General features: G+C 35.3%; 1 protein-coding gene across 1 annotated transcript; it reads left to right on the top strand.

Moving 5' to 3' along the window:
- The first annotated feature begins 547 nt into the window (after positions 1-547).
- Positions 548-9,604, top strand: LOC124640472 (B-cell CLL/lymphoma 6 member B protein-like). Its single transcript, XM_047178255.1, has 5 exons — positions 548-786; positions 5,885-6,648; positions 7,143-7,337; positions 7,831-8,082; positions 8,251-9,604. Exons 2-5 carry the CDS (start codon positions 5,983-5,985, stop codon positions 8,431-8,433), a joined length of 1,296 nt encoding a protein of 431 aa, XP_047034211.1. The 5' UTR covers positions 548-786; positions 5,885-5,982; the 3' UTR covers positions 8,434-9,604.
- Positions 9,605-11,847: the final 2,243 nt, after the last annotated feature.

Here is an 11,847-nt window from a genome sequence, read left to right on the forward strand (position 1 = left end):
GCGACTGTCTTTTAACCCTTTACATAAATGTTATTCAACCATCTGCAAGTATGATTGTTTCGATTTCAAAGTGAGAAGTATCGAGGTACCTCCGACATGGGGGTCTTATCGCCAATCGCTTACAAGGCGAAGGTTTAAAAAACCCCAAGTAGACACTTGTGGCGCGTGCATGGGGGCACAGACGGTTCCGGGTGCTTTAGATATTCCGTTGTTTTACATACCGTGTTACATAATTTACCAGTGAGTAGTAATTTGTATTTATAACTATTTCATTTAAATATTTTTTTTAAACAATGATAAAAAGATTTATATAAATCGCGTATTTTTTTAAACTTTAATTACGTAAACATTTATTAACCCGCTTTTATTAGCTCGCAAGGTACCCCAACTCCCACCAGCAACAAAAAACTATTATTATTCCAATTTCGAATCAGGTATAAAGTAAAAATAAGTGTAGAGTACAATACAGCACCCTGTACGGGGGTAGCTCCGGCCGCACGTGGCAGGGCGCGCACCCTGCTGCAGCCAGCCAGTCCAGTCCCGACCGCCCCGCCGAGCGGACTGCCGCGCACCCCTAAATACACCACCGGCATATACAAACTTTACCTACGAACTCCTTAATAAATTCCAATTAGAAAAAAAATAGTTCCGAATTCAAAAGTTTAAAATTTTGACATCTTTCAAATCTGTCAGTAGATTCAATTCGGTTTTCAAAAGTTTTTTCTTTCTTCGAAGTTTTCGTGTGCAGGGGTGTCGCTGGGTGATTCAGAAGAGGACCAGGCTAAGGTATGAGTCACTTGCATTAGTTTTCGCCATAGTAACGCCCTCCGCACGCACCTGCGTTTCGTTACGTACGTCCGTGATTGGCGTCTTGTTTTGATTTAATTGTTGTTTTGGGGTCAACAAAACGTCGAGTGAGATTTAAAACAAATAATTTTGTTAATTTATAAAGCACTTTAACTTAAGCGTTATCCTTTAATATATTGGCTTGTACTTAAATATTTTGTATCTCAACATCTCATTAATTTTACTAAGACGGTGTGGTTCTAATTTAGTATTTGTACACCGAAAACGGTAGAATAATTAGGACATGTAATAAATGTAAGATCTTTTGTAACATTATTGTGACAAATAAATAAATACTATTATTATTAATGCTTATATGTACATATCTTACAATATGTTCAAAAGTAAATATGTTATTGTTGAGAAGTTGTGTTGCGTGATTTTCAATGTATATGACTATATTCGACATTACGTAAGAAATATTTTACGTAGCAATTTAAAAAGTTAGTAGATAAACTTCGTAGCGTTTCTTATAACAGAAGCCTACATGTAGACCAAGCTAAAGTTAGTAGAAGCCGGACACAGCCTCCCTCGTGTTTTAGCATATCATGTTATACGCTAGCCGTGATTAGCTGCTACGCCTGCTACGAGATAGCGTAGCCGGCACTAACTTCATACTAAGTATTCATGTTATTTAAAATATGTATAAATAATTTTGAAATCGGTTCTAGTGTTATTTAATACGATATTTTGGAAGATATTACGAATAGATGTAGAGATAGTATAGAGTTTTGAGAGAACAGTTTTCGAAACTTGCATTATAGTTGCTGTCATTATTGTTGACTATATAGTTCAATAGGTTTGAAAGGGCTTCATTATTGAAAAAAGAAAAAATTTTGAATACGATGATTATATAACCATTGATATCTTGAAGGATCCCTTTCGGTGAAATAGCTAAGAGGGGAAATGCATCCCCGAAATAATTCTGGTTTGTTATCTGATATCGGATTATCCGCAAAACATTACATCGATACGAGGCTTCCAATAAATAAACTTGTAGTGCTGGTTAAATAGGTAAACAGAATATATTATAGCAGTAATTTAGGAGAAGCTTTTTTTTTTGCCTTTTTATAGATTTGCAAATACTTAGGAATTATTATTAGGATACGTATTCTTTGATACGTTTGAAGTAAATTATTATGTACAAAGCAATGAATTAATACAAAGCAATGAATTAATACAAAGCAATAAATTAATACAACGCTTATTACTTAACTCTACTTATTGTTTCATGCTTTATAATACCAAAACACACCAATTCACAGTAACGTGAATAATTAAACAAATCAAAGACACCGACAATTTTCACGTTAACGAAACGGGTGTTACTATAAGGTGTTAATTACGTATAATTAGTGTTACACCTCGAGTGACCGGCGCGGTGTGTCCACGCCTTAATGACTGGGAGGACGACACGCGGTAAAGTATTCAGTAACTATAGTGATGAGACAATTAATACTTCGTAGTTGATTTTACTATAAAGCAGCTGCACGTTTCAATTAATTGTAAGGTTAAGGAAACTTTGGACTGTCTTTGGATGGATGACCAGCTTATTTTTTACGAGTTTCAAAGTGTTTCGGAAGGCACGTTTAATTCGCAGGTCGCGGCAGTCATTTGTTCATCCTTGGCAATCATAACGGGTAGTCAGAGATCATAAGCCTAATAACCAAAGGGTAACTGGGGTGAGGAGGTCACATAGGCATCGCTCTACGTAAACAAAATACTGGTACCCCTGCATCCGAATTGTTTGGAAGACGGCAACATAGTTTGTTTCCACGCATTGATGACCGGGAGTAAAGTATTCAGTAACGATAGTGACGAGACAATTAATACTCGTAGTTGAATGTACTATAAAAGCGGAGGAGCTCGTGGCTAAATAACAGAGCTGCACGGTTCGATTTATTGCGAGATTGAGGGAACTTTGGTCTGTCTTTGGTTGGTCTGTGGGTGGGTGGCGATCTAGGTACGCTTTTGTGGGTCCCGGCTATCATCTGATTATCTTTGGCAGTAGTTACGGGTAGGCAGAAATCGGAAACCTAAAATAGAGGAGAAAAGTATCAATCCTTATTACTGGCTAAGCGCTATGTTAGTTACAGTCGTAATAAGTGGAATATTGTAAAGGATTCCAGTGACTACTGATAACAAAAAGTACTACTACCTACCGATACTACCTTCTGGCTCGGTACGATAAATTTTGATGTTCTCAAACATATTGGTTTTGCTGCGGCACGTAATAGGACTCCGCACTCCAAACCAGGTAATTAGCTTTTTGATTTAAGTCGGAACATACTTGTTCTCGTGTTGAGACTTCTTTTTAGGGTTCCGTAGCCAAAATGGCAAAAACGGAACCCTTATAGTTTCGTCATGTCCGTCTGTCCGTCTGTCCGTCTGTCCGTCTGTCACAGCCGATTTACTCGGAAACTATAAGTACTACAGTGATGAAATTTGATGGGAATATGTGTTGTATGAACCGCTACAAAAATATGACACTAAATAGTAAAAAAAAGAATTGGGGGTGGGGCCCCCCATACATGTAACTGAGGGATGAAATTTTTTTTTTCGATGTACATACCCGTGTGGGGTATCAATGGAAAGGTCTTTTAAAATGATATAAAGTTTTCTAAAAAACATTTTTCTTAAAGTGAACGGTTTTTGAGATATCAGCTCTCAAAGTCGTAAAAAGTATGTCCCCCCCCCTCTATTTTTATAACTACGGGGTATAAAATTCTAAAAAAAATAGAGGTGATGCATGCTAATTAACTCTTTCAACGATTTTTGGTTTGATCAAAGTATCTCTTATAGTTTTTGAGATAGGTTGATTTAACTGTAATTTACGGAACCCTTCGTGCACGAGTCCGACTCGCACTTGGCCGGTTTTTTCATTTACAGCAGTTTATTAAAAAAATAAATGTCCCTAATAAGATTCCAATTCACCACAGCCGAACAACTTTTGGCAATGTCAATGTGCGATTATTTCATATCTTTTACCATTTATCCTTATCTATTTTTATTGAAATAATATATTGTTTAAAATAGTATATTGATAAACTGAACCCCTTAAATAAACATATCATGTTTATGTCACGAATGGGTTCCCTTCGATAGTTAACGGGGTTAGAATTGAACACGCGACCACTTGATCTACGGCCGACTTTTTATCTGTTGTGCTATCGCTGCCTCAAATAATTCGATATTGTTATGACAATTTATATTTATTTCTGTTAATGGATTTTCCAAAAACATTTAAATATTTTTAAAAACTATATTAGGTATTTCTTACCACATTGATTTTCCATTCAAAGATTTTTCTACCAGATTTGTTCTTAATAGTGAACTGTTTTTGTTCTAACCGTGATAAATATTACAAAGGTTATGCTCAAGAATTTGCAGCATAATATTCTTATGTATCCCATTTAAATCATTCTTATTATTTATACTTACTGTTCTCAAACCATCTAATCGGACCCACATTTCCGTGTACATAATTATCAATATAATTTATCATTTCCTTTCTAGATTACTGCCTTTACTAAAACGTCACACTAACCTTTTCAAACGGAAAACCATATTCAATCGATGAATATAAATTATATCAGTATATAGGCTTATATACATTTTATATAGGCTCTGATAAATATACGGTGCGCCCCGCCTCCGCAGCCGCCCTTCCAAATTATTAAAACCGCCCAAAGCTACTGAAGCTTTACCACAAATGTACGTATTATATTCACTTTACAGCCGACCATTTTAATGTATTCTATATTCTCTTTGTTAACGTTTTAATTATCGTTACGCGGGAAATAGGTAACGTATCGATTCATGGTAGATAACTACTGGTTATTCATTGTATAGAGGCAGATATTTTTAGTGTGAGGACTAGATTGATTTGTGAATTGTTTATGTTCGAGACATTTCTTAACTTCAAGCTTTCAAATAAGGATTTATAGGTACTTCCAAATACTCGCTATTTGATTTTCATATTAAGTATTTCAACCTGATTTAAAACTACTGCTCCTTGCTCTAGTTACGAAACTTATAAAATCGTGCCAACATTTAAATCTACAATTAAACCCCCTAATTTCACATCCATTAAAGAACAAACTACTAAACTACAAACATCCGTTAACCACAACATATTCAGTACATTTGGTCCGACCAAACAATGAAACGTATCACAGGGGTAGAACACCCTCCGCGTAGCGTGGGAGCGCGTTGACAGTAATTAGTTAACGGTGGGTTTGCGACCCCTGATTGCAAAGTAGATGCGGATTACTGGGTAACTTGGCTTGTTACGTGTAATCTCGTGCAAATCTTCTGTCGGTAAATAAGTCACATTTTGTTTATGTTGTAAGGGAGATAGTGAGATTTTGCGTCAAAGTTTCAACTGAGTTAAAAGAGTTTGATTCGTAGTTGTAATTTTTGCTAGTCCTATTAGAATAATATTCAATTAACATAACATATGCGTGTTAATATAATATTGAAAGAATATATGTAGTGCGTTTCATCAAGCTATAACAATACGAATTAAATAAACTGGACCTTTGAATAAAATTTCACGTTCTATTAGAAGAATTGCATGAAAGCGAGTAGTAAACATTATAACCAATAAAACATTCCTGGGCTGCGTGTGAAACCTGACGGAACTTACATGTTGTACTGCAATGTGCACCTCAAAGTCACATTCAAATACTTCACATTGCATTCCTACATAATAGCCTGCAATAAAACTTAACATTTTTTTAATATTTTTTATATTACTCTTCCTATGAACGCGATGTTAACCATACAAAGATTTTACGCTAGCCTTTTTGAATCTACAGCCAAATAAATTCGAGTTCAATCAAGAAAGTGAACATCTATTTTCTAAAAGACCTTTCTCCTCGTCGTCGGTACAATCACTGGACCACTCGACCACAATTGAATCAACGCCTTGCCTTTTGTACCTTTTGCCGGACCCTTGAACAATCTTCGAGCTGCACTTTACTTTATTAATGCTCATTTTATCAGCAAATAAATAAACAATCTTTGCTCTTTACAGATAAACTGAACATGTTGGATTCAAACAAAGATGATCGACAAAATGATCATCAAAATCACTGAACGGATAATTGATTGCGATATTTTGAACGAGTGAAGATGGAGGCAGCTCTGCCGCATTTCCACCGTCTGACGTCATCACGGTTCTACCAGCAATATGCGGCCCCACCAGTCCGCATATCCAGCAACTACCTCCACGACCTTATCCCGCAACAGCACCCCACACTCCTACAGCAATATCTGGCTTATTACAACGAACCTCTGGTACCCCTCGACCTCTCCCTTAAGTCCACTACTCCAATAACCCCTCCATGCACGCCGCCACCCTCACAAAAAAGAAAAGCAAGCGACGATGGCAAAGCAGACAAATCTCCGAAAATATTCCGACATTTTGAAGATAATGATACTAAAGAAGAATCTCAAGACAAAACAGAAAAAAGAAAACTTGACGATGAAAACTCAAACGACAGCGACAGTCCCGAAGCTAAAAAACTAAAGTTTACCAAACAATTTTTCGAAGAGCTTAAAACTTGCTTACCGCAGGAAGAGGAGACAACGCCGTCGAAAAGTGGCAGGAGTTCACCTGATATTGTTGAAATAAAAGATTTAGAGGAACGACCTAAAAAATCACCAAAACCACTTACACAACCAACTAAGAAAAGCAAAGCTGTCCGAAGGCTTATGTTTGATGAAGATAAAACATCTCCTGTCTCCGGAACCATCATACGAGATCTAGCTGAGGACGAAACTCTAGTCGTACGCAAGGTAACTAGCAATAACATTCTTTCACGTAAACCACGTACTTATGTATTTTATAAAAAACGTTACCGACAAACTGCAAACAAAGTCTAATCACTCATAAGTATCTAAAATAAATGGCAAAGTTGCACAGGAACTATTAATTAGACGTTCTTACCATACCATTACAGCGCTGCACGGCGACTTTCCTTATCGCTTTAGCAATTAAACAGGTACGAAATCGGGTATTGTGCTGTGTTTTGCGCTAATAACAGGTCTAAGGGCGAGCCGCAACGCTTACCGCGGGGGTGTGTCCGGGGATATTAAATCCAGAATAAATCGCTATTTCAATACCACAGTATATTTCCTTTGAATTGAGATACTGAACTGTAACGTTCAATTTAGACGTAATAAAAATGTTAATGATATAGAATTACTTAATAGGCGTAATTGTTGGTGTGATAAGAAATCGTTTTAGTTGCGAATGTTGGCTTGCATGTTCATAATTGTACTTTTTCTAGGGAGACATTGATCCGGCGTTTAACGTGGTGGAAGTGACGGATGAAGCGAAGGCGTTGATAGCTGCGATAGAGAACAGGCTGGGCCGGTACATCTGCAGGCTGTGTAGGCGACTCTACAGCGATGCGTTTGCGCTAGCGCAGCATCGATGCTCTAGAATCGTGCACATCGAATACCGATGTCCCGAATGCGATAAGGTACATCAATTATATCTTATAATCCATAACTATCTGTCCCCGATTAATCGCTAATGATGAGTTCCCATATCAATCGGTCAGTTAAATTTTCTCACGTGAACTTTTATTTACGAAACACCCGTTTAATTTAACGGCATCCCAATACATTCGTCATCCATCAATTAAATTGCGTTTATCACTCTTATTAGATAGGTGGTCCATAATTCTGTATATTTTTTGTGCGTGGGAACGTAAATTGAGGGTGGTTCGTACACTTGGCACATTTCCATGGGAAGCCGCCACAAGTGGTGACATGAAATGTTTGTACAAGGGTGTTCACTAATTGAGTCGTTTGGTGATGCGTGTCGAGATAATATTAGCACCTATCTGCGTGATGCTCCAAAATGGGCATCATCAATTTGTAAACTGTTATGAGCATAACACTTAATTATTTTATGTCATAATGTTTAAAAGATATGTTGTAAATTATTTAAATTTTATTTATTTTGTTTAGGTATTCAACTGCCCCGCGAACTTAGCCTCCCACCGTCGCTGGCACAAACCTCGGGTAGCTGGTGCAGTGAAGCGACGGGAACCCCCCGCTGCCGACACCGGTCGCTTCCCCTGCACCAGGTGCGGGAAGATGTTCCGGAGACAGGCGTACCTCAGGAAGCACATATTAGCCCATGAACAGCCCGAGAATGAGCCTGAGAAGGAACCGTCCGCGTTCCGGCAGGTTCATGCTGAATATCCTGCTTATCAGCCGGTAAGTTACATTTTAAATCGGAGCGAAAATGACATCAAGGTTCAAAATTAATTTCTTCAGTTTTCATTAGTACTGAAAGCCAATAAACCTGATCTTCGCAGAGCTTTTCGCAGTTCCATTCAATGCATAGCAGATAGCTAACCAATTGTTTTCAAATTTTCAAAACAGGATGCACTCCGAGAGAACACGTTCAGTACCTTCTGGAACAAAATCCCTCCTCCTCAACAGGAGTTGAGTTGGGAGGGCATGCGGCCCAGATGTGGATCATCATGTTCTTCGGAAGATTCGAGGAGTTTGGACGTCACGGGCTCAGAGGATGAGGGCGGGGGCGGAGGGGCGATGGACGGGTGACGGAGGGTACTGCGACCCGTGCCGCGGCTCCCGTCGTATGCACCCGTCGCGACTGCTCTCTACCCGTACTCGGCGCCCTATGCGCATGACGCACACATGTATTTTTCTTAAATACCATCGTTACTGGCCAGTGACAATTCGAAATCATCAAAGAGGTTGTATGTAAGTTGGCATCACTGTTTGAACTCATGAAGTATTTAATACTTTCACTTTTTCTTATTTCAAATTACGAATAATCGTTATCTTAATAGACATCTTTACATTATAACAGTTTTATAGGTAGTTGTTCATCATATCAATTTGAAAATATAGGAGCATAAGTATTGCTTGTAAATATAAGCTTGACGTGTGTTTAGTAAATAATTCTATATTTGATTAATTTCTGTAAATATTCATGAATATGATCTCCTACAGCACATTCCAAATTTATAATTCTAGATTCATGCAAATGTAAAACATTTGTCGTGAGATAAGTACATATAGATATAGATTGTATAGTGTAATTCACTTTTTATCGACTTAAGTCTCTAATCAAGTATTTTAAAATTAAATTATCATTACAGTAAGCAGATGTAGTCTAGCCACTATTAACTAAGTAAGTAGCAATATTGAAATTAGTTTGCTGGTTAAGTTACTACTAATTGGAAATAGAAATTTAATCTTGATAGCCCTATAATCCAGTTATCCATACATCTAAACTAAAACAGTATTTCTGAACTCACGAAAATAAAAAGTCTTACAAACCAAATCACTTACTTACTGCCAGCAAGTAAGCACACAATAAGTTAATATCGGCATTAAGTTCGATCGGCAAGCTTGAAGGGTCACCGGCATCGATCGGAGCATGTGCATATTTTTAGATGCACACCGCGGCATCGCCAGTTGGCATCTAGTGCCGCCACTACGGCTCATTACTATTTCAACGAAGGCGGTTCATAGGAATTGAGTATTGAGTATCTGGGACAGGGGACTGTCATGTTACATCATGTGAATCAGATTTTACACAGTTGATAGTTGAGGAAATTATTTTCAGTTCAATGAAAAATATAGAAAAAGAAATCTAATCATCTTTATTTTAGTTTTAGTATTGATCTCAAGAGTATACGAAAATATTATTTACAACAAAAATAATAATTTAGTTTTTACCTATCTAGTCTTTCTACATAATCATCTAGTCACTTTTTATTTTAGATTAAAAGCAAATAATAATTAGATCAAAATTAAAGAATAATAATTTAGTTTTCAATCTAGTCTTTGAAAACACATCTAGTCGATTATTTATTTAAGATTTAATTTAGTAATCTTGTCTAGTCAAGAACCTTATTTTCTAGTCTTATTAAATATTATTTTCAGATCTCTATTATTTTCTAGTCAGTTATTACTAGTCATTTAAAAAAATATATCATCAACAGATTTTTATTAAATCTTTACAAATTGTAAACCATCATAGTATTCAAAATTAATCTACCTAGTCACTATGGTTTCTAGTCAAGAACCAAATCTTTAGCTTTTTATTTTTTAGTTTTAATGTCATCTAGTCATTTATATTTTAGTCAACAAACCAAAGAAAACGCATTTATCTAGTCACAAGTCAACATAAAATATATCTAAATATCTAGTCAGTGCCGTAAGCAGGCATACATAAAGACATTGTACGATCTCGTTATTTCCCTAGTCACATTTCTAGTTTTAAAATGTACCTCTAGTCAAGATGTTAGGAAACCAAAGAACGATTTAGGAATCACATTCAAAAACATGCGACGACGAGACGGTGACCCTTTATACATAGGTAAAATATACTAAATACTGTTCAAATATTCATTCCCGGTCGAAAGACTTCAAACTAACCGTATCTTAGAAGAAAATTCTGTTATCTACACGAATTATTAATATTAAAATTATAAATTAATATAATACATATTCACATTATTATTTGTTATTGTTTCATAAAATGGAATTTTATAACAAATGATAAGAAAATTACTAATAATATATTTACTTAATTTAAGAATAGCATAGATATTATTTATCGAATAGAGAAAGATTTTTATCTCAACGAGTAAAGTCTAGTCAGTGTGTCTATGAAACGCGTTCCAAAGATGTAAATATTAAGAAAAACGCTATTTATATTATAAGATTTGAATAATATATTTTATTTATTAGAGAAGTATTTAATAGGTGCACCTATTATTTAAATTATATTATAACTTATTTGAATTATACAGTCGAAATCATTATTTTTTAGGGTTAGCATTCATTTGTGTGTTTGATTTTTATTTTTAGAAAATAATTAAATATTTTTTAGTTAATTTTGTACTTTATAATTTTCGATATCTTATTATTTTAATTTAAGTAATGTCGTAGATAACCTAAATAGATAATATTTTACCTTACATACTTTAAACAATTGCTCGCATTGTAAAAACTTGTGCCACATATCTGATACATTCGAGTTAGGTAGGTGAGGTATTTCCACAGCAGGCAACTATCAGATACTTGTTTTTACTTCCTGTTAGATCTAGCAAAAATAAGTAAAGATTCATGTCAACATGGAATTATCCTAGATACAAAAAAAGGTAATATTAATTCTGAACCATTTCAGTGACACTTAATGCGAGCACAGATATAGATTGGTCGACTATTTGAAAATATAGTTCACATAAATATCGTTAACAGATAATTAGTTATTTACCTACTTTCAAATAATTTAAATTATACTACGAAGAATCGCTCGCAACGTGCTTTGTTGAATTAGTCACTAATTTCTTTTTAACTCTAATTTTCTTTGTAAAACAGTACACACAGTACAGTAGGCACTACTCACACGGTTCTTACAGTTTAAAATCTTAAAACATGTACCTACTTCAAATCAAATATTACTATCAGTTATAATTATTAGTCTTTACGTAATAAACACGTTGGGATATCATCAGCATTTATTATCCTGTGGTTATATGTACTTAAAAACTATACGTAGAAGTAGGAAGATTGCACTCTCGTACCTTATATTAGATGTAATTTGCACTTAGTATTGTAATTTATGCTTATTGTATTTTCAAAATTACTAGATATTAAGAAACTGTAGAAAATGTAGTTAAGTATGTATGTAGATATTTATTAGACATTGATAAATTAATAAATTATGCAAAATCAGAATGCATTTTATTTTACGTACCTATGTTTTTAGCGTTCTTTGGAGAACATGCAACGTTCTTATAACATGTTATATAAGTATTTATGTTCCGATAAAGATCAGTTTAATAAAAGTAGGTCTTTAAAACATTAATTGATCTACAATGCGCTTCTTCTAACAATCGTTGATCCAAAAATCAAGGATCATTACGAAAGAGGCAGGGAATATGCAGAAAAATCCAATTACTCGACAAATGCGTCATTATTTTAAAAACCGAAATC

This window comes from Helicoverpa zea, chromosome 20, assembly GCF_022581195.2.
Source record: "Helicoverpa zea isolate HzStark_Cry1AcR chromosome 20, ilHelZeax1.1, whole genome shotgun sequence".
NCBI lineage: Eukaryota > Metazoa > Arthropoda > Insecta > Lepidoptera > Noctuidae > Helicoverpa > Helicoverpa zea.

Excerpts from the sequence above, each read along its gene's own strand:
- LOC124640472 (XM_047178255.1), top strand. The coding sequence starts at position 5,983 with ATGGAGGCAGCTCTGCCGCATTTCCACCGTCTGACGTCATCACGGTTC. Across the intron at positions 6,649-7,142 it reads AAACTCTAGTCGTACGCAAG|GGAGACATTGATCCGGCGTT; the intron begins GTAACTAGCAAT and ends TACTTTTTCTAG. Across the intron at positions 8,083-8,250 it reads AATATCCTGCTTATCAGCCG|GATGCACTCCGAGAGAACAC; the intron begins GTAAGTTACATT and ends TTTTCAAAACAG.